Below are 23,917 nucleotides of genomic sequence, written 5' to 3'. Positions count from 1 at the left end.
CATCTGTTAATAACTTAAATTTAATTCTCGGCTTCTTACCCTGCCAGATATACCTTGAGAGCACTCTTTGCCACTCTTTAAAAATTACTACCCCCTTTATTATGGGGATAGTCTGAAACAAAAATAACATCTTTGGAAGAACACTCATTTTAACCATAGAGATTCTACCCCAAAAAGATAACTTCAATCTTCCCCACATCTCCAAATCTTTCCTCATTCCATTCCAGACCGGTGTATAATTATTCTGAAACAAATCAATATTTTTAGGAGTTAACCAAATTCCTAAATATTTTACCTTTTTCACCACCTCTATCTCTATTCTTTGTTGCATTATTTCTATCATACTTTGATCCATATTTTTAGCAATTATTTTAGTTTTCTTCTTGTTTAGTCTGAACCCTGCCACATTTCCAAATTTCTCAATCTCTTCCAATATTTCTTTTACACTTTCTAATGGTTCTTCAATCGTAATTACTAGATCATCTGCAAAGGCTTTCACTTTGTATTCATTCTGACCAACTGTTACCCCTTTTATTAATTCATTTTGTCTCATCGACCTCAAAAAAACCTCTAGGACCATTATAAATAGCAGTGGTGAGAGTGGACATCCCTGTCTAGTTCCTTTTGTTATTTTGATATCTTCTGTAATCACATTATTAACAATTAATTTTGCTTTCTGCTCTGTATAAATTGCCTTTATCCCATTAAAAAACTCTATCCCCACATCCATATATTCCAAGTTCTTCAACATAAAATCCCAAGCAATATTGTCAAAGGCCTTTTCAGCATCTACAAACATTAATATAGTTTGTTTCTCATTCCTGGCAGTCAGATACTCCAAAATATTAATTACATTTCTTATATTCATCTGCCTGCCTGGAAGGAAACCCGCTTGATCTTTGTGAATAATTTCTTGCAATATCTTTTTCAATCTGTTCGCTAAAATCCATGCAAATATCTTATAGTCTGTATTAAGCAGTGAAATAGGCCTGTAATTTTTAACTTGTGTTAAATCTGAGTCCTGTTTAGGGATAAGTGTAATAAATGCTTCTTTCCACGTTTTAGGGATGCCTCTTTCTTTTAAAATAATGTTCATGACTTCTTTCAATGGTGTCATTAAAGCATCTCTCAGTTCTTTATAGTAGCCTGATGTAAATCCATCTGGTCCAGGGGCTTTCCCCCTTTTCAGTTCCTTTATGGCCTCTTTTATCTCCTCGTTTCCTATTGGGGCATTCAGTTGGTCTTTCTTTTCTGCCGGGATCTTCTGCACCTTTTTTTCTTTCAAAAATCGTTCTATTTTCCTCATATTATTTCTTTTTCTGTTTTTATATAGTTGTCTATAAAAGTCCAAAAATCCTTTTCTAATTCCTTTCGGATTGTCAACCTCTTCTCCGGTTACAATAATTTTATTAATTGTATTTTGCTCTTTTCTCTTTTTGGTTTGCCACGCAAGCCATTTACCAGATTTGTTCGCAAATTCAAAGTTTTTTTGTCTTAACCTTTTAATATTCAGTTCTATTTCTTTATTTATGATCATTGCAAATTGTGTTTGTAAAGTCTTAATCTCTTGTTTTATTTTAAAATTATTTGGTTTTTTAGGATTTCTTTTTTCCCTTTTTCTCTATTCTTATTCTTCAAAGAATTCTGTTGGATAAAGAAACCTCTCATCACTGCCTTGCTTGCATCCCATACTACACTCATCTTCGTTCCTTTATTGCTGTTGTCCACAAAATACTCAGTTAGTTTCTTTTGTGCTTTTTCAATGATTTTTTGATCGTCGAAGAGGTAATCATTGATTCTCCATCTAAAGGTTCTTTCCTCGAATCCTTTCAATTCCATTTTTATTGGATTATGGTCTGAAATTATTCTTGGTTGGATCTCAATTTGAAGAATTCTTGGAGTCAAATCGTTCGACACCCATATTTGAACTATTCTTGACATTGACTGATTCGGTTCAGAGAAATAAGTGAATTGTTTTTCCAATGGATATCTGAGTCTCCAAATATCGATCAAATTATAATTATGTCATATAGTTCAACTGTAGTTTGGGGATGATGAGGATAATGAAGAGTATAAGATCAGAGTAGAAACCGGAACAAAACAAACTAAATCTTCTTGCCACCAATTAGGCTATTCCTCAGAAAAAAATTGCTTCCCATATAAATCCAATACCTTGTCCAAAGGAAAAGGAATTTCCAAAAATCTTCCCACAAGGCTTCCCAGAAATCTTCCCATAAAAAACCCTTTCCAAGATTATATCCATAGAATCATAGAATCATAGAGTTGGAAGAGACCACAAGGGCCATCGAGTCCAACCCCCTGCCAAGCAATTCAATTAATTAAATCCAATTAATCACGTTCCAAAAAATTATATCCAAATGACAAAGGTCCAAAATTATATCCAAGTGACAAAATCTCAGAGGCAAAATTCCCAAAAAGATGAAGAAAAAAATAAAAACAAACGCAGAACCCTTCACTTGGACTAAAAAGGCACAAGTCACTTCTCAGTATTATATCCCTCAGTATTATATTCCTTCGCCAGGAAAAAAATCAGAGAAAAACAAATTGTAGTATCTCATTCCTTCCACTAGGGTAACAGACAGTTCCTTTAATATACGCAGTTTTAGACTTAAAAGTTCCCAATTCATAAAAAAAGGAAAGAAAAAAAAGGGGTTTCCCAATTGTAATTAATATGCTTAAGTGACAGAGGCAGCTATAATCCTATTTAGCATTAAGGATTCCCATAATAAAGTCTAAAAAGACCTTTACCCGCTGTTTCCACCTAACCGTCGTTCCAACAGAGTTTTAATAATGGAGTCGGAAGCTCCTTTTCCGTTTCAGTGTTCTTTGTTCTTTTAAAAGTGAAAGTAACAAAGCACTTCAGCCTTCTATGTTTCCCTCCGTTGCATCAAAGACCGCAAACTTCTTCAATCTTAACTTTCTGCTCTCCCTTTCTAACTTTAGCAGGCTTAAAACTTTGTAGCTTCTTAAAGAGTTACTTTTAAATAAAGTTCTAGGAGAGAAAGAAAACAGTAACCGCCAGTGGCAACTCACTTTCCCTTTCCAGCTCTGCGCGCCGTGTTGCGTCTATCCTGATTCCAGATGACAGCTGAACTCCAAATTTTTCTCTTTATATTTCGAATCTTTCCTTGATTTGTTACCATGAAATTATAATCCAATTAGGTCCGAATTTCTTCTATTTGAGAATGGAGCGCTTCTCTTGCAAGCTCGGGGCTTTGCTATTCGGGTGTAGAAAATGGCTTCCCGTAGCCCACAGCCCCGCTCCTCTGTTCTCTTCGCTCCTTTTGGAGTTACCTGACGGCCGGGCGGGCTGCTCCTGGCTTCGCTGGGAACCTGTCACTCCGGGTGACCCCCCAGAGATTAAATTTGGGGGCTACTGCGCCCTGTAGCACCCCTTTTCGCCCGAAATAGCACAGGATTCTCCTCACGGAAAAATCCTCGCTTGCGGCAGGATCGCGCTCCACCGGAAGTCCCTCCAGGCCTCTCTGGCTGGCACTTGCAAGTCTGCCTAGGCCACACACACTGTCCCCAGCGTGCGTACATTCCTCTGTACGCAGGAGAACTGCGACATACATCCAGTGGAGCTGTATGCATGCTTAGCAGAGTTCTGCAAGAAGCGAGGCTGTATAGGCGTGTGGCATCACGAAATTTATTAATTTACAGCAAATCAAAGCAACAAAACATGACTGGTGTGAGCAGTGTCTCTCACACACGTCTTCTCTGTCCGAAAGCAGAGAACAAAGAGCAGAAAAATAAAAACACACAGAACGGAAATTCTCTTGTCTGAGTTTCTGTTCCCACACTTCCAGCAGTGTGGAATGTAAATAAGGATCACATGATCCAGCAATGCGAGAATGAATTAGAGACACCCAGGCCTTGCCCTTCACTGGCCTTGCTTTGCACCCTCCTTGAGTGGTGGTGGTGTTATCTGCCTGGTTGGGATGTGTCCTTGAGCTCTGATCAAGCCTCTTGCTTGCCTGAATTTGGGAGGAGAGTGGTGTCTTGAATGTGAAGAAAGGTAAAACCCACCATGTTTGCGTTGCTCACTTTTGTCCCTGCCATGTGGCCCTCAGAATGTTGTTCTGGAAGGAATGTGGCCCTTGGACTGAAAAGGTCCCCCTGCCACTACCCAGTGCATAATTCCATCTACACCTTTTTTGTCTCCTGTTTGGCTGTATCTCACATGGACGTGAAATTTAGCTGCTTGGGAAATTCACTGAGTCCCACCTGTCTTTCCATAGCCAAAATTAAGCTTGAGCGCACATTACCTGTCTTAAGTCAACCTTCCCCCAGCCTGACACTCCCCAGGTGTTTGGGGCTACAACTCCCATCACCTCCAACCATTGGCCGTGCTGGCCAGGGCTGATGGGACTGGTAGTCCAAAACATCTGGTTGGCACAAAGCTGATGAACATCAGCAGCAGTCTTCCACAGTCTCCTCCTTCCTCTTCATTTATTTATTCAATTTATATCCCACTCTTCCTCCTGAAAGTTGAACTTGGGCCTTAGGAGAGAATGACATTGTGATAACATTCCTGTGGCAATTTTCTGCAAAATGAGAGGTCCATTGAAGAGAGACTTCCAAATCCTTGGGGCTTTTGTGCCTCTGAAGTGAGGACAGATAACGCAGGGTCAGTTTCCACAAAATGCTAAACCAAACCATGGCTTAGTTCAAACTTGCAGGTGCTCAAAGAGGAGATGGTGGCTAGTTTGATTCGCCTTGAGGTCCTGCTACTGTGAGCTAAACCATGGTTTGGCTTGCATGTGTCTTCTGGACTTGGACATGTGGTTCAAACTTTAAGTGAGGCAAACCACAGGCTTAAGTTTGGAAAACTTGCTGTAGCCCAAACCAAGACCTAGCTCACAGCAGTAGAATACTGTAAGCAAAGCCATCACAGTCTCCTGTTCTGCGAACCCACATGCTCACACTAAGCCATGGTTTGGCATTGTATTAGTGTGAACTAGGTCACAGAAATCTCGGAACGGTCCGTTCTGGTGAGAGATGCACCTTTGTCCTCTCCTTTGCCCCACAGTCTTCGTACATGAAGGAGCTTAATGAAGATCAAAGGACAGCTATTGAAACTGCTTACACCTTCGTGATGAAGCTGCCTTCATTGCCCAAAGTTTGCTTGATCCATGGGCCACCTGGGACTGGGAAATCTAAGACTATCCTTGGGCTCCTTTACCGAATCCTCAGCAAGGTAGGTCAGGTTGGTAACACCCTGCATGTGCTGGTCCTTGTAAGATGTGTGAGAATATCGAGAAGGCTGGACAACAAATGGCATTCCAGTAATAATAATAATTATTATTAATAATAATAATATAATTTATTTGCACCCTGCCTTCCATATGCAGCTTCCAGCGTATATAAAGACGTAGTAAAACATTAAGCCTTAAAAAGCTTCCCTATACAGGGCTGCCTTCAGATGTCTACTGAAGGTAATATAGTTACTCATCTCCTTGACATCTGATGGGAGGGCGTTCCACAGGGCACCACTACTGAGAAGGCTCTCTGTCTGGTTCCCTGTCACTTCACTTCTCGCAGTGGGAACCGCCAGAAGGCCCTCGGTGCTGGTTCTCTGTGTTCATGCTGGGCCAAGGGTGTTTAGGGATTTAAAGGTCAGCACCAACACTTTGAATTGTATTGGGAAACATACTGAGAGCCAAGGTACATCTTTCAGGACCAGTGTTATATGGTCTCGGCAGCCACTCCCAGTCACCAGTCTAGCTGCTGCATTCTGGATTAGTTGTAGTTTCCAAGTCACCTTCAAAGGTAGTCCCACATAGAGCGCATTGCGGTAGTCTAAGCAGGAGATAACTAGACCATGTATAACTCTGGTGGGACAGTGCGCAGGCAGGTAGGGTCTCAGCCTGCGTACCAGGTGGAGCTGGTAGACAGCCGCCCTGGACATAGAATTAACCTGGGACTCCATGGACAGCTGTGAGTCCAAAATGACTCCCAGGCCGCGCATCTGGTCCTTCAGGGGCACAGTTGCCCCATTCAGGAACAGGCTGTTGTGTGTCACATGCCTGTTTACTTTCAGCACTCGCTGGGAACTTCCGTTTGCATATAGCTTTTGCTTTGCTGTTTTGCTGGACACGAAGGGATGCAGACATGTTTTCCTTTGTTCCTGAACTATGCTGAATAAATGCTGTACATTATGCTTGCACATCTCTCTGTCTGCCTCTTCTGCTGTGAGGTGATTTACACACTCTGCTGACAGAGCGTGCACGGGTCTCTAAACGTATCTGAGGCTTGTGTGACTGTTTGATGCTGTTCCAAGGGAGACCGGCTGCCAACTGGTGGCTGGAGCCAGCTGGGGGCCTGTCTGATGCCTGCCTGATGCCCCCGACTCCTGGCAGTATCCCAACAAAAGGGTTTCGGGCCCAGATCCATGGCGCTTACAGGAGAGTAAGACTGCTGATGGCTCCCAGCAGAGACAGAGGTATGTGAAGCTGATTGTCCCGGCCACAGCTAGAAGGCTTTTGAAGTCTGTGCCAAGAACCAATTAGGCCGGAGAGAGAAGCACGCTATGTCTGATTTACGACGTGCTTAAGATAAGGCTGATTGTAAATTGTATCCAGTTCCAAGGCTTGCGTGAAGAGCAGGAATGGATCTTTTACAAGCCTCAGATGGGGTTCCGTGCCCAAAGCTTAATGGCCACAGTTATCAGACCTGGGCAAGGTACTGCAAGGCCAGTTGAGAAGGCTTGGTGTGTGGCACACTGTTTCTGAGGACCCCCAAGCACCTCTGATTGATGCATGGGTTGTACAAGATTCAAGAGCCATGGGGGTAATTCTGCTCTCAGTAGCTCCAGAAGAGTTAATTACCCTGGCTGGCAAGACCAGCTCGCGTGAGATGTGGGAGGGGCTTCAGGCCTCACATCTCCAACAAGAAGCTAGGTCTGTGTTGCTTTACTTCAAAAAGCTGCACAAGAAGTGTTTGGAGCCGGGGGGGGGGGGGACCTCAGAAGTCATGTCCTAGAGTTACAGAAACTCAGACAGGAATTGACTCAAAAGAGGTTTCAACATGCCAGAATCTCTGTTTGCAATCCTTATCCTGGATTCTTTAGATGTGAGCTGCCGCGCTGTGGCGAGCCAGCTGGCAACTCTTCCTGCGCAGGAGCTCACAGCTTCAAAAGTTTTGGTGACCTTGCAAAACGAATATGATTGGAGGAATGCAGCTGAACCAGCTTGTGTGCTTCAGGGGGAGCAGTGTGGGAGAGCATTCCAGCCTCCAGGGGGAGCCAAGGCGTTGGCAGCTGTGAAGTGCTGGAACTGTGGAAATCAGGGTCACTTACAACGTCATTGCCCAAAGGCTGGAGGGAAACAAAAGAAGAAGCCTGCAGATGGCCAGAAGCAGGGGGGCAAGAAACCCAAGCTGGTGAAAAACAAGGCTTTGTTTGCTGGAACTGCTTCTCCAAAGGCCAAAGGCAGATTGGTTGTGGATTCAGGAGCGTTGACGCACGTAGTGAAGGATCGGCTTCTGTTTATTTCCTTCACACCTCAGGATGGGGAAATTCAGCAGGCTGATGGTAAGACTCTGAGAGTTGCAGGAGTCGGGACAGTGAAACTGGCAAGTCTGCATACAATCATCAGCAAAGTGCTTTTTGTTCCAGATTCTGCAGACAATTTGCTCAGCATCCCACAGCTGACTGAGCAAGACTTTGAGATTTCTTTCAAGAAGGGCATCTGTGTCATCAGGAAGGGCAAAGAGGACATTTTGCATGCAAAGTTTGTTGATGGCTTGTTCTTGATAACTTATGATGACAAAGCTGTTGGTGTGTCTAATGTTGAATCTTTTTGTGTTGCACAAACTAACAAAGTTCTTCATGCAGGATGTATTCACGAGGCGCACCGAAGATTTGGTCACATGTCTTGTCAGGCACTGGCCAAAATGGCTGGGTTGGTTCAGGGTTTGAACATCAAGCCCTGTAAGTTTCACATGAAATGTGTATCTTGTGCAGAGAACAAGGTGAAGGTTGCTCCAAAAGGCAAGGTGTCTAGCAGACAGGCTTCCAAACCCTACCAGCTAGTCCACGCAGACCTGGTTGGTCCACTTGCTCCCTCTTTGGGTGGAGCAAGGTACTTCATGGTTTTAATTGATTCTTTTTCTAGGTACATTCATGTGTTTATGCTCCAGCAGAAGTCAGAAGTGTTTCCTAGGTTCAAGGCGTTCTGTGCTTGGTTGGAGAATGCTCACAGTAAACGCATTGGCTGTTTGTTTACTGATTGAGGCGGTGAATTCACTTCTCAGCAGTTTGAAGCTTTCCTGACTGAGAAGGGACTCCAGCACGACCTCTCAAGTCCCAGATCTCCATGGGAGAATGGACTTTGCGAGTGGGCAAACCAAACTTTGCTGTAAGGCCTAAAAACCTTGTTGCATGATGCCAATCTCCCTGAGAAATATTGGGCGGAGTCTTTGAATACTTTTGTTTATACGTATAATAGGAGACTGTCATCGCCTATTGGTTGTGCTCCCTATGAGAAGATGTTTGGTAAGAAACCTTACGTCAAGCACATGAGAATCTTTGGTTCTGACATGTGGGTCCGCACCCCACACAGCAGCAAGCTTGGGAAGCGTGGGACACATGGTTTGTTCATGGGGTACGAAAAAGGTGCGTACAGGGTATTCATGACTGTCCATTAGGTTCACAAAGAGTGTTGAGTACAATCCTAAGTGGGGGGGGGGGGATGTGGGAATTTTCCAGAGTCACTCAGAGGAGGATGAAGATGATGAGGAAGCTGAGGATGATGATCAGAGTTCGGATTCTAGTTCAGTGGGCGGCGCTGCTGCTGCTGTCAGCGACAGTGATGACACAGCAGACTACAAGAGCGCAAAGGCCTCAGTCAGACCATCTGATGCGTCTGACATTGAACTGGAAGAACCCCTGTTCACCATTGGCCACTTTTCTCCTAAGAAGGAGGAGATGAGTGCAGAAGACTTGCGTCTAGCACGCAGATCTGAAAGGGCCAAAAAAAGGCAAACCTCCAAAGAGATTTGCTGATGAGTTTGCTAAGACAGCAACTGCTGTTCTTGGTAGCTCAGAAAAGGTGTGGGAACCTTCAAGCTTCAAAGAGGTCCAGGAGTTAACCTCGAAGGATGCTGAACCATGGCTTAATGCCATGAAGGCTGAAGTTGATTACTTGAATAGGAACCAAACCTGGGAGCTGGTGCCAACAGTCCCAGGAATGAGGCTGGTTGGCAGCAAATGGGTCTTCAAGGCCAAGACAGACCAGAATGGCAAGGTTGTCAGGCACAAAGCCAGACTGGTCGCCAGAGGTTTTTCACAGATACCAGGACAGGAATAGAAGAAGAAGAAGAGTTTGGATTTGATATCCCGCCTTTCACTCCCCTTCAGGAGTCTCAAAGCGGCTAACAATCTCCTTTCCCTTCCTCCCCCACAACAAACACTCTGTGAGGTGAGTGAGGCTGAGAGACTTCAAAGAAGTGTGACTGGCCCAAGGTCACCCAGCAGCTGCATGTGGAGGAGCAGAGACGCGAACCCGGTTCCCCAGATTACGAGACTACCACTCTTAACCACTACACCACACTGGCTCTCCAATACCACGAGACCTACTCACCCACCGTCAAGTATGAGAGCATTAGACTAATGCTCAAGATTGTTGCAGAGGAGAAACTGCACGTTTCTCATCACAATGTGAACACAGCTTTTTTTGTACGGGATTTTGGGGGAGGAGCTGTATATGCTTCTACCTGATGGAGTGCAGGTACAGAAGGGAATGGTCTGTAAACTACGGAAGTCCCTATATGGCCTCAAGCAGAGTGCCAGGTGTTGTGACACAAAACTCACTGAGACATTGCTTTCTCTAGGTTTTCACCAAGGCATGTGTGTTTGTCAAAGAGGAGGGGCAAAACAAACGGTATTGTTTATGTTTTGTTGATGATCTTCTTTTGTTTTGGAAGAATCAGGCTTTGTACCAAAGCACCCTAGCTCAGCTGAAGGAGCACTTTGACATGAAGGATCTTGGTGAGGTATCCAACTATCTTTCTCTGCAGGTGGAGAAGGACCAAGCAGGTAATTTTCTGGTACACCAAACACAGAAAATTGCTGGTGTATTAACCAGGCTGAATTTGGTTGATGCAAACCCAGCAGAAACACTGATGGTGACAGTCCCCCACCCACCCCCTGCCCCCCTGAAACAGTACTTCTGTCTTGTCAGGATTCAATCTCAATCTGTTAGCCGCCATCTATCCTCCAACCACCTCCAGACACTCACGCAAGACATTCTTTTTTTAAAAAAAAAAATATTTATTAATAGTTTCAGAATTACAAAAAAAAAGAAAAAATAAGAAACAACACTACAATACATAAAAAAGGAGAAAAAAAGCAAAACATAAAAGCCAATACAACAATACAGCAAAAATATAAAAAAGAAGAAAAAAAAGACACAAATCCCATATTACATATCTTTAACTTCCATTTGCTTGTTTCATTGACCTCCTCACACCTCCCTTTTTGTATTCTAGTTTAATTAGTTATTTCAGCAAGTTCTTTCCATCTTTCTCAATTTTTATTAGATAATTTATCTTAATTTATCTTAACAATTTAACCTATTAATTAACTCAACAAATCCTTTCCATCTTTTCCCCATATTCTGTTATTCAAATTACCATAATTTATTTAACCTTATCTTACCGTAAAATACCTTAGAGCTTGATACTTAATACTCAGTTATACATAACTCCTCATATCATTTCTACTAGAGCCATATAGTTTCATTCCAACATTTCCCCTAATATTCATTAATTTTCGATTAATTCCCTAAATAAAAATTTTTCTTTATAAATTTTCTTCCAGTCTTCATCCAACGTCTCTTCTTCCTGGTCTCGGGTCATGTCAGTCCTTACTGGTCCCACGATCTTAATCTCACAGCTGTAGAGTCCTCAAGTAGACTGCAGCAACAATTTAACAAGCTCCCTCTAGAGGAGACAATTTCTATTTGTATCCATCTTTTTAAGGCAAGTCCAACAAAGGAAAATTACTTTCATTTTTCAGATATTTTGTTTCTTTGGAATGCAAAAGGCAACATTGGAATCAGTTTATTTCTCTTCTTTAGCTATCTGTCAAAGTATTCCATTCACAGTCAATGAACCTCTCCAGCAATTTCTGTCTCTGACACACCGTTCCCAGGTTAGAGACGGTGGAAACTTATCTATCTTCACTCCCTCTCCTGCAGGCATTAAACAAAGCCCCCCCCCCTTTTCTCCTGATTCCAAGGGGGTTTCAGTAGTTATAAATGAAGGAAATTTAGACTTTTTTAACGACTTTCCAGGCTTTAGCTTACAAGGTTTTTGCTTCAGTCTATATACAAAAAGCGGAAGGCGGACTTCCTGTTTTGAACCTTCCTGCTTCGGTGCCAAATTAAAATATTTCTTGATCCAATTTTCCGTTTCTACTCACGGGTACTTGTTTTAAATCCAATTGTCCACAGGAAAAAGTCAGCGCTCTCCGGCAATGGCTGTGCGGCTTCACTCCGTGAAAGTAGCAATCAGTTCGCAGCACCGCGCCGCTCACCCCACTTCACTCCGGAACCCCAAAATGGGATTCCCCGTGAGTAGGGGAGGCGCTCCTGGTACCCTGCCGAACCCCACGTTCCCAGGCTTCCTCCGCCTGGGATTTCTAGTGGGTCCCCACCTTCGCCGCGGCGGGAAGACCCAGTTTCCACGGAGCCAGTTCCTCCGGTTGGAGGAACTCTGCCATTCGCCGATGGCGCTAACCCGGAAGTCCACTCACGCAAGACATTCACCCCCTTCACTGGTTCTGGTTCCTTAGCTGTCTCAGTGATTGTTTCATCGCCCTCAGCTCTGGAGAACATCACGGGGCTGTCCGGGCTCCATTCAGTTGGAGCGCTTTGGAGCCAGACAGTCGATAGCCCTGGTTAACTCCGCATTCCAGCAGTCCACCAGGGAATCCGCTGAAAGGCCATCAACATGGGATAAAACATTCCCTACCACTCTCTGGAAACCATTTTGTGAGGAGTGTGTGTGGTTGCTCACGAAGATAACAGCCAGGACTCCCACCTGTCTTTTACAGGTTTTATTGAGTGCAAAACTATGTACAGTCCAGAGGTCCAAAATCAATGTCTGCCTCAATCACTAGCAGATTCCGGAAGTGCCTTTTTCCTGTTTGCCCTCCAGCATAAAAGCCCGGGAAAACCACTCTCCCCCTCTTTTCCTTACGTGTAATTCCCTGGCAAAAAAAAAGAGGCACTTCCAACTCCCTGGGAGCGGTGTCGTGGCTCATCTCAGCCTGACTGAGCCTTTGCATCCTCCCCCCCTTTCTCTCGTCATCCGTTTCTCCTAAAGGCTCGCTTTCACCAGACTCTGACAAGGTGCAGCTGCTCAACAAAGGAGGAGGCTGTCTGTACGTTCCTGTCCTCCCTCCCTTGAAGGCAGACCCCTGACACATTTGGATCCATTAAGTGGCGGGGGCGGACCATCCGAATCGGTCCCACCTCCCTGCAGAGGGGAAGGGTCGCAGAAAAGTGAAGGATCGCAGGAAGTGATCCGACCATGGCACTTCTTTTGTTTTTGCTTTTACTTAGCGTTGGGATTCAACTGCTGGAATTTGCCCTGGGGCCGCCTGCAAGCCCCTGAAACTCCGAGCGTCCTCCGATGTGTGCAGCACTGAAAAAGGCATCTCCCTTCTTCTCCAGGGTGCTCCAGCAACATAAATCAGCTTGATTTATGCACACTATACTTCTAGCGTTACGCAGCAACAAGCGTGGGACTTTGTAGATCTAAGCTACTATTTATTTACACTCTATATACAGACTGTTAGGATCGTCCTACTCACGTGTAGGACACTGGCAGAGACACATGCCTGACTGGCATGTTCTCTCCCTCCTGGTCAGTCGTTCGGGAGCTTCAAAAGCTTTCTTCAGCCCAAACATCACAGTGGCTGATACCAAGAAGCATCAACACACTTAGGGATCCTACAGAGTATTTGCAGTTTGCATAACAGAACTCAGTAGCACAGCATTTTGGCTAATTACTTTTATTTACATATAATACTTCCTCTTTCTCATCAGACAGCAAAAAGAAAAAGAACAAAAAACAATAGTCCCACTTCACGGAACACAGTAACATAAACATCCTGTCTCCGTCACTTCCCATACTGTGGAATGAAAACATACACCATCATGTGATAGACAACAATCCCATGACTGCAGACACGGAGCAAGAATCCTAACATCCTCCCCCGATGCATGAGCAGTGTTGTAGTCATCAGTGTAACTGCAACAACCATACAGATGTCATACACACAGTATACCCCTGTACCATCCATTCCACCCTTGGAACTACATGCAACTGGATTGGCCTTGGGCCTTACCATCTTGCACTTCTGACTAGTCTTGGCGTCATAGTTCTCCTGACTATCAAGAAGTTTCACACCTGGCTTTGTTGGGACTCGAACCCCAGCCTCGTTCCTCTCTGAGGAATCGGGGTTGGCACACATGGCCTTTGGACATGGTTCAGCTTCCTTCTCCAAGGAAACAGTGTCTACCCTTACAGCCTTTGGGTGTGGTTTCCCGTCCTTTGAGGACAAACCCTGTATCCCTTTCAAGACTTCGGATTCCAAGACCTGTGTCGAGCCACTAGCCACAGCTAAAACTGCAATAGCTGTGTTAGCAAACTCCTGAGCATACCTGGTGGTAGCTGTCTCAGATCTGTACACCAGGCACACATCTTTCACTGTATCAGTGGAACTCGCCTCACTTTCAGCATCAGCAGCAGACTCAATATCTGAGTCTGAAGCAATGGGGTTGCCTTGGAAAACACACACATTTCCTCCCCATTTTTCACTGCACTCAACATCCCTAGTGAGTAAAATCATCTTGGCATGAGGTCTCAGTACTTTGTACAAGCCACCATACCCGAGGAAGAATCTATGCTTCCTGCCTTGTGACGTCTGCACCCACATGTCAGACCCATCTGTTGGTCCCTTTGCACATCTTGGGTTTACCTTGTCGCAGTCCCTAGCAGAACTTTTGTCTGAATCCAGGGAAAGGCCTTGCAAACTATGTTTGCTGAGCGTGTCACTCTGTTGCCTCTGAATCCATACATCAGAATCTCCATTACCAATAGGGTGTGAGGAGAACCTGAGCTTACAGGGTTAAACAGCTCAGAGTGTACGCTCTGCCTACTGGTGGGAGGGGGGAACTTCTACGTCAGTTCCGAGAGACTCAAGTCTTTGTTCTTTCTCTCTACTTTCGCTTTTGAGGAGAGAGGACGTGTTTTCGCGATGCTGTTCGCTGTGATAGATAATGGATAGTCTGCTGTAAATAAAACTGCTTTTAGCTGCTAAGATCCTGTGTGGACTTTATTTAAGCACACTGAAGAATGCACTGGAGTGTTTTGCAGTCTTCCTCTTGCCGCTGTTGATCTCTGCTATGCTCAGATATGTCGGACTTTGGAATGCAGAGGCCTACGCAGGGGAAGTGTGCCGGACCTCACGCTTATCTGAGCAATAAATCAATATACTCTGACAGTGTCGGGGAAGCAGCCCACCAGGTGCGGAGGAAAATGACGAGGAGTCATGGGTGAAGGTTTAAGCAAGGAGTGAGCTCTCTCTCCCAGCAGCCTTGCATGTTTATTAGCCTTGTGCACATTACATCATGTTGCATATACACGTGTAGCACTCGGGTGGAAAACAGCTAGGGTATGCATTTCTTAGAATAACTATTCTCTACCAGGACATAACTCCAGACAGCATGACAGCCGCGTAAGCTTTGTGGTTAGGCAGCGCGACAGTGACCCAGGCGAGTGAGGGGAACAAGTCAGCAGATGCTTCCTCTTGCACAATCTTGCACAAGGGTGCTATTTTTCTATTGCATCCCCACATGCCCTCCTTTTTTATATTATTTAATCAGAGTCATAAATTTCATTCCGAGGCAGAAGCTCGCCAGGGTCGCACACAGCGCGCTGGTAACCAGGTAGGCCGTCCATCCAGGTCCACTGCCGCGTAGCCGCGTCCCCAGGAGATGAGTGGCACAGGACCATGCCATGTTGGATCAGGTAGCTGTCTGTAAGATACAAGAGGTCGAGCCAAAGGCTCTGCTTTTCGAAAATGAATCTCAGCCGGTGTATATTCCCTATTATGGGGATACAAAAGATGGTTAAGAGTGAATAAAACAGTATGCACAATTGAAGGAATCTCGGCAGAGGGGGCATTTCGACCTCCAAGTTGTTTGGACAGCAGAGTCTTGAAGGTCAGGTGCGCCCTCTCCACAATCGCCTGTCCTGTTGAATTAAAAGGCAAACCATGGATTAATTTCACATTCCATAAATCACAAAAGGATGAAAACTGAGAGGAAATATAGGCTGGGCCATTATCCGTTTTAATGCTTTGTGGCTTACCCATCACAGCAAAACAGCGCAGGGTGTGCTGAATGACGTGACGAGCGGTCTCACCCTTCAATGGGGTGGCCCAGATAAATCCAGATGAGGTGTCCACTGTCAAGTGAACTTTTGAAAATGGGGCGAGCAGAGGGGTGTGAGTAACATCCATCTGCCAAACCGCAAGAGGGGACGTACCCCTAGGGTTCACCGCATCAAAAGGAATCATGGTTCGAGCTTTAGAACAGGTAGAACATTGAGAGACAATGTCTCATGCCTGTGCAATAGGGATTTTAAACATTTTTGCCAAAACTTTAGCAGGCTGGTGAAAGGTAGAATGAGAGAGAATAGGGTCAGAAAACAAGGAAAACACTTCAGATCGCAGTGCAGCGTCTGCCACGGCATTTCCCTGAGCCAAAAACCCTGGGTGATTGGTGTGGGAACGAAGGTGTGCAACATAAAAAGGATGACGGCGTTCTTGAATAAGATACTGCAAGGTAGAAAAAAGAACAAACAAATCAGCATCTAACGCAGGCGTGATATAAGAAACAGGCAGGGAAGACAGAAGGCGATACACATATTGTGTATCAACAAGCAAATTAAAAGGTTTATCAGGAAAAAGTTGAAAGGCAAGGATTACAGCAGCAAGTTCAGCCCGCTGGGCGGACCTCTGTTGCTCAGTAAATTCAGTTTTCCATTTTTCACCCTCCTCCCATGCTACCACCCCCCGCGTTTTTGACCCATCAGTAAAAAGGGTAAGGGCAGAGGGGATGGAGAAAGAGCAGTTTTTAAAGTATAGACAGTTTGAGAAAGAAAAGCCAGGCGTGGATCAGAGGGGGGATTATGCATGATGGTTCCCAAAAAATCCACAAGTGCTACTTGAGTAGCCACGGAGGTGGAAATCAGGTGTTGTGTTTCTGTGAGTGAAAAAGGCAAATAAATTTTTTCAATGTCCAGTCCAGAGAGGGCTTTTGCTCGAGCGCGCCCTTTAATTACCAAATCCATTACAGCCGCTGGAGAGGAATAAATGTTACGCGGTGGAGTATGCGGAAGGTGGATCCATTCCACAATGTTGACACCCGAGGGGGCAGCCAATTTCTGTGAGTAGAGAATGGCTGTAGGCAGCAAAGGTGTGGAAAAAATTGCCAAGGATAACTGCACATTGTGCAGAGTGTCTATGCGATCCACCATTCGGTCTCTTAATAAAGCATTAACCTGTTGTAAGGCTTGTAGCATTTCTTCTGTAACTGGGATGACTTCTCCGGGTAGTTTGTGTCCTTGTAAGGCAGAAAACAATGGTGACAAGGTGCTAGTAGGCAGATTAAGGTAATTCTTTATCCAATTCAGGTGTCCCAAAAGTTGTTGAAGGTCAACCAGCCGTAGGCGGGCAGGAAAAGACAATTGGGGAACAACCGGAATGGCAGCTTGTTGTGTCAATTTGTGTCCAAGATATAACATAGGCAAAGTTTGCTGAACCTTATCTGGGGCAATACACAGTCCAAAATCTGTGAGGGCAGATGTAAGGTCTCTTAATAATTCCACTGATATGTGCTTCGCAGCCACAAGGATATCAACTGGGTGGAGGCTTTGACAGGCTGGCGCTTCTCCCCCGACACCCAAAACCTGCGCAGCTGCCTTTGTGGGCCATTCGGGAGGCCAGTCTTGTTTAGCAATCACAGTAACATCTGCCCCTGTATCCAGAACCCCCTCTACCTCACGTCCACCCAGTGTCATTTTTAATGTAGGGCGCTGAGCTGTGAGAGGCATTGCAGCAGCAATTAAGGGGGGATTTGTAGGAGTTGTGGCATCCGCAGGGAGCAGTATGACTTTAGCCACTGGCGTGCCAGATGAAAAACCTAAGAGGGGGGCTGCTTGTTTAATTGCAGTCCCCAGTGGCGTCGGCGGAGGCTGATAATCTGGTGGTCGTGGCGGAGTAAAAGGTGGTGGTAGAAGCGGTGCAGCCGGATATATGAAAGGCATATTCAGGACTGTTTTTTGTTGTGGTTGCAACGAAGCCAAGAGGATGTTTTTGGGCGTAAGAGTTGCCATGCAGCCACGGACTTTAGCCCAGGCACTGAGGACGTGAAGATTTATGCGGCCATGGCCATGAAAGTGGTCGCCAATTCTGTTCCAGGCTGGAATTTCCCATGTCCCATCCTCAGGGAACCATGGACAATGTTCATCTATGGCCAGAATCAATGCAATTAGATCACCTTCAGGAACTTGCTGTTTATTTTCCCGAAGGAGGTGCTGCATGTCTTTTAAAAATTGTTTCTGAGGGTTGGAGAGCGCAGAACCCATGATAAAAATAGAAAAATAGCTACTCACCGGGGATCCGAAGATGAGAAGGCACCTTGAGCCACAGCCGGGCGGGTGAGTAGCAGGGAGGACCGTCTTTGACAGCACGCATCCTGGAAGCCGTTCAGGCAATCACACGAGGCACCATTTGTCGGGGAACCAGCCCACCAGGTGCGGAGGAAAATGACGAGGAGTCATGGGTGAAGGTTTAAGCAAGGAGTGAGCTCTCTCTCCCAGCAGCCTTGCATGTTTATTAGCCTTGTGCACATTACATCATGTTGCATATACACGTGTAGCACTCGGGTGGAAAACAGCTAGGGTATGCATTTCTTAGAATAACTATTCTCTACCAGGACATAACTCCAGACAGCATGACAGCCGCGTAAGCTTTGTGGTTAGGCAGCGCGACAGTGACCCAGGCGAGTGAGGGGAACAAGTCAGCAGATGCTTCCTCTTGCACAATCTTGCACAAGGGTGCTATTTTTCTATTGCATCCCCACATGACAGGTTATGGGCAATTACTGCAATTAGAGGAAGCCTGCCTTTGATGTGCTGTGTGCCTAAAAAGGCTGAGAACCTGAGAAGCTGCTGTTTTTGCTGCCGGAAGGCAAAAGTCCTGCTTTGAGGCTTGGCCTGGGAGAAAGCAGGGAAGCTGGCTGCAATGCTGTGTGCTGCAAAGAGCCACTGGAGGCCTCTCCTTTGAAGCTGGCTGGTACGCGTGAGTACGTCAAAGCCCCAATGGGAGCACTGGGGGAGGAGATGGCTGAGCTCCAGGACTTTTATGATGTCCCGTTTGAAAAGCTCACAACCCAGTCCTGGGATATCTGGGTTAGAAGAGTCAGGGGGTGGTTTTTGGCCACAGGGTTCTGGAGTATAGCCCAGAAGGAGCCGGCCCCACCCATGCCAGTTGCTGCTGAAGAAGGAGGAGCAGAACGGGAGGCTGCTTTGCTGGAAGATAGAGAGCAGAGAATGCAAAGGGAGCTCTGCATGTTGAGAGCAAGCGTGGACGCTATGCTGTTGCCCCACCTGGAGGGCGTTGAGTCGGCTCAGGCCGCCTGGCAGGTGCTGAGGAGTCTGTGTGAGAACTCAGCAGGAGCCCAGGGCCGGGAGAAAGCCGAGAGCAGGCAGGAAGCCGAGAGCCCAGAGGGGGCTGCTGGCCATGTTCCTGAAGTTACAGCTGGGAGTAGCTGCTTTGTCTCCGAGGGGCCGTGTGATGTTGAGGCCTACAACCAGAGTGCTGGGGAGTGTGCAGGCCCAGGCTGTGCACCCAAAGGTGGGGGTGCTGGGAACAAAGGAATGGCTGAAGAGGGAGCTGTGAGAGCTGTTGCTACGTGTCACCGCTGTTATCGCTGTGGCTCCCCCTCCCATCTGGTGAGAGAATGTCCAGTGGAGCAACAGCCGAAGGTCGTCTCCCGTAGCAACCAGATAAAGGGCTCGTCTTCAAAGCGTGGGAAAGGCAAGCCGAAGGCAGCTGGCAGAGACACTGAACGTAAACATTTGGCTGCCTCTATGGCTGTAGTCAAGAGTTGTCAACAGGATGCTGTGCTGGCTTTTGTGATCGACAGTGGAGCCTCCCATCACCTAGTGCCATCTGCAGGATTCCTGGAGAACTGCACCTCTGTAAAATCTGGGAAGACTGTCTGTTTAGCAGATGGGACTCGACACCCACTCACGCAGACTGGCTCACTGTTTTGTTCTTTCTTACAGGATTCAATCCAGGCTTTTGTTGTTCCAGGACTGTCCTGGAACTGTCTGTCAGTGCACTTCTTGCTGAGAACTACAGAGTGTGTTTTGAGAACAATAAGTGTTCTGTTTCCAAGAATGGACAGCACCTAGTCAGTGTTGAATGTAAAGACAGGTTGTTTGTGATAAATGCTTCTTTTGCAGGTCCAGATGACACGGAGGAGGCTCAGGCGCAGTGTGCCAATGTTCCAGTTCATGATGCGTGTCCCCACTTATGGCACCGACGCATGGCACACGTGTCCTGGGGGTCAGTGATGAGGATCCCAGAGTATACGCAAGGGTGCAAAATGAAATCATGTGCTAAGTTTCTAGATTGCAGAGCGTGCAAGTCCGCAAAGGTGAAAACGTGCATGTACCCAAGGTCTGAGAGGGTGACCACTAGGGCTTTTCAATTAATTCATGCAGAATTGTGTGGACCGTTTTCTGTGAGCAGTTTGGACGGAGCCAAATTTGCGCTGGTTCTGATTGATGACCATATGAGGAATTCTTGGTCCTTCTTGCTTCAACGCAAAGATGAAGCTGCGCCGCTAATCAAAGACTGGATTGCGGCTGTGGAACTGCAGTTTTCCACACGGGTGCAAAACTTTCAGAGCGATCGCGGTGGGGAGTTCACCGGGTCTGCACTGCAAAGTTTCTTCCGCAAAAAGGGGATTCAACACAGGTTGACTTCTCCACACAGTCCCCAACAGAATGGGATCGCGGAACGCAGAAATAGGACTCTAGGGGAGATGTCCGCAGCGCTTTTGTTTGATGCCGGGCTCCCACAGCGCTTTTGGGGGGAGGCTTGGCGAACGGCCAACTTTATTCTGAACAGGTCGTTCAATTCAGTGGTAGGTGACACACCGTACTTCTTGCTCCATGGCAAGAAACCGAAGGTGCACTACTTCCGCGTTTTTGGCTGTGAGGCTTGAGTCCTCATACCAAAGGCCAAACGCAAGAAAGGTGAACCCAGGTCCCAAAATATGATTTTTTTGTGGGTATGAGCCAGGGACCAAGGGGTGGAGGTTTGTGTATCCGTCAGGGAATCAGTCCAGGATTCTGCTCAGCAACAGTGCTGAATTCTGTGAGCAGAGTGGCTGGGCAAGGATACATGGGAACCCTGACATCCTGTCAGAGAGTCTGCTAGACTCTGCTGATGAAGGAGAGGAAGAGGTTGAACCTGCTACTGAGGCTCAGAGTCCAGGCCCATTGCAGGCAGAGGGGAGAACTTCTCCCAAGGCTGTGAAGAGTGAGCAACGCAGTGCTCCATCTTCCCCCACAGGTTCGGCTGAGAAGTCCAGAAGGCGCAGTAAGTCAGAGGGGGAGCTCTCTGATGCCAAGGACGTTCTGGCTGGCCCTAGTGGGTCAGAGGGGGTTCCTGAAGTAGTGCTGCACCGTTCAACGCGGACGACCAAGGGGAAACCTCCTGAAAGGTTTGCCGTCACTAGCGTGTGGGTCGGAATGGCACAGTGTGAACCCGAGAGTTTTGAGGATGTTCAGAAACTGCCTCAAGAAGAAGCCAGGAAATGGCATGAGGCGATGCAGAAGGAGATGAACTCAAGGGAGTCGCTAGGTGTGTTCTCCCTCACGAAGTTGCCGGTGGGTGAAAAGGCAGTGGGTAGCCGCTGGGTTTACCGTCTTAAACCCACAGTGACAGGAGAACCGCAGTATAAGGCCAGACTAGTGGCGAGAGGATTCATGCAGCGCAGGGGGTTGCATTATACGGAAATTTATGCGCCCACATGTAGGAGTGAGTCTCTACGCTTGGTCTTGGCCATCGCTGCACAAAGAGGTTTGCTGGTGCATCACTTTGATGTGGATGTTGCTTACTTGAACTCAGACCTCCAGGAGGATCTGTACATGCTTCCTCCTCCTGGGTTTGAGGGCAATGAGCAAGGTACTGTGTGGAAACTTCACAGGTCAATTTACGGCCTGAAGCAGTCGGCCAGGAATTGGAACTTGTGCCTGAATGAAGCTTTGGAGAAGCTAGGTTTCAGGAAGAGTCTTGCTGACAGTTGCCTGTTCCTTAGAGGATCAGGAGACTCACAGGAACTGGTGTTGTTTTATGTTGATGACATCATCCATGTTGGAAAGGCAGACAAACAGGTGCAGAAGTTTGCCAAAGAGCTTGGGAAACGGTTTCAGCTCAAGAACCTGGGTGCAATAAAGATCTACCTAGGCGTCCAGATAGCGAGAACTGAGGATGGTAGCTTCTTGCTCAGTCAGAAAGGCAAGATTGAGCAGTTGCTTGAGAAGTTCAGAATGTCCGATTGTGCAGGAGTTCGGACACCCATTTAGACGAACTTCGTGAAAGATAGCCAGCAAGCAGAAAGTGCTGAGTTTGAGAATGCTGAGCTCTTTCATTCAGCTCTAGGTAGTCTGTTGTATCTGTCCCAATGGAGCAGACCAGACATTGCCTTTGCTACCAACCTGCTAAGTAGGGAAGCGTCAAAGCCCAGTGTGAGTGCTTGGCACGGTATCAAGCGGGTACTGCGCTACCTGCAGCATACCAAAGACTTCTGTCTTAAGCTGCCAGCTGAAGGTGAGGCGAAGTTCACATGCTATGCGGACAGTGACTGGGCGAATTCGCAGGACCGCAAGTCTATGTCTGGGTTGGTGATAAAGTTTGGGAAGTCACTAGTTGGGTGGAAGTCCCGGAAGCAAAGTCTCATTGCGCTGTCTTCCACTGAGGCTGAATTCAGTGCACTGTCAGATTTGTGCCGGGAACTAGAGTTCTATAGATGCTTGGTGCAAGAGATCTATGGGGATTGTAGCTTGCCCATCACGGTTTGGGAAGACAATCAACCCTGTTTGAAATTGGCTGAATCTGCGCAATTTAATTTTTTTTTTTTTTTAATATAGATTTTTATTGGTTTTACAGCATTTTTTAAACAATACAAACAAATAAAAAGACAAACAAACATGTATAGTTTCACAACCTTTTTTGCATAACCTTCGTTTCTCGGACTCCCCCATACCTCCCCTTTCTGCATCCCTGTTTGCAAAATTATTTCAGCAGCTTTTGAGCAATTTTATCAAATATATGTCCTCTTAGTCCTTTCTCTAACTTAATCTTATGTCACTGTTTCCCCTTTTCTCTCAGCACCTCGGCATTTTAGCATTCATCAATTTTATAATAGCTCTTAAGATAAGTTTTAAATTTCTTCCAGTCCTCTTCCGCCGTCTCTTTCCTCTGATCACGGATTCTGCCAGTCATCTTGAATCTGCGCAATTTAAGGCCAGAACCAAGCATCTGGACATACGTTTCCAAAATGTGTGTCAGAGTGTTCAGTCAGGTTTGATACGACTGAAGTACTGTGCCAGTCACAGTAACCTGGCCGATGGATTTACCAAACCTTTAAGCTTCCAGCGTCATGGGGAGTTTTGTGGTGGTTTGGAGTTGGGGGTAAGTTCTGTACTTACTTTCTCCACCGCAGCGCAGAGCGAGATGGGGTGTGAGGAGAACCTGAGCTTACAGGGTTAAACAGCTCAGAGTGTACGCTCTGCCTACTGGTGGGAGGGGGGAACTTCTACGTCAGTTCCGAGAGACTCAAGTCTTTGTTCTTTCTCTCTACTTTCGCTTTTGAGGAGAGAGGACGTGTTTTCGCGATGCTGTTCGCTGTGATAGATAATGGATAGTCTGCTGTAAATAAAACTGCTTTTAGCTGCTAAGATCCTGTGTGGACTTTATTTAAGCACACTGAAGAATGCACTGGAGTGTTTTGCAGTCTTCCTCTTGCCGCTGTTGATCTCTGCTATGCTCAGATATGTCGGACTTTGGAATGCAGAGGCCTACGCAGGGGAAGTGTGCCGGACCTCACGCTTATCTGAACAATAAATCAATATACTCTGACATAGGGTGCCTTTGTAAGATACCCATATCGCCTCCTTCCTTTGCTTTGTCCTGAGCACATTTGGTACACCTGACCATCTTCGTGTCAGACACCAGCAATCTGGAAGACCCATGCACACATCCTGCATGAAAAAGATGGTTATCAGACATAGCATCACTTGTCTCTCCAACTTTCCCACCATCCCCCATGTTAACATCACAACATAGTAAGAACAAGCCATTTATAATGTCGCTTTCGTTCTTCTGGATGGTTGCACGCTGTTTGTTGACATAAACAGAACATCCAGGCTGCATCAGCTGGGCTTCTCAACCTGGAATGAAAAACACATTAGACATCACAACTTTACAGCTTTTCGGTTCCACGATCCCGGTGCTATGTACCTCCAAGAAGTCTCCACCTGATTGGTGGATCAGACCTGTAATGGATTTAGGGGTTGCTCGTGCGTAAGTTGCCGCCACTCCTGGCTAGGTTACCTGGTTAAACCCTTTCTGACTGAACAGCCTCTAGCATCGTGACTGTCTCAGTCGCTGGCAGAATCCGTCAGTGGGCGTTTCTTAAACTTCTTCCAGCACAAAAGTTCTTTGACGCCTAGTCTCCGCCTAGACTCCCTGCGCGGAAGCCTTCTGCGCAGGGAGGGTGTGGGCAGCGGAGGACCCGTA

General features: G+C 46.4%; 1 protein-coding gene across 1 annotated transcript in view; it reads left to right on the top strand.

Moving 5' to 3' along the window:
* Positions 1-23,917, top strand: part of LOC308467712 (putative helicase senataxin) — an 82,540-nt gene that overhangs the window by 3,471 nt on the left and 55,152 nt on the right. Inside the window, exon 3 of the mRNA XM_080989413.1 lies at positions 5,054-5,221. Within this exon, the coding sequence (XP_080845539.1) occupies positions 5,054-5,221 (168 nt within the window). The remainder of the gene's footprint in view (positions 1-5,053; positions 5,222-23,917) is intronic.

This window comes from Podarcis pityusensis (assembly GCF_964106645.2).
Source record: "Podarcis pityusensis genome assembly, chromosome: W".
Taxonomy (NCBI): domain Eukaryota; kingdom Metazoa; phylum Chordata; class Lepidosauria; order Squamata; family Lacertidae; genus Podarcis; species Podarcis pityusensis.
The sequence above is the reverse complement of the archived record's forward strand: the minus strand, read 5'-3'. Positions and strand labels throughout refer to the sequence as shown.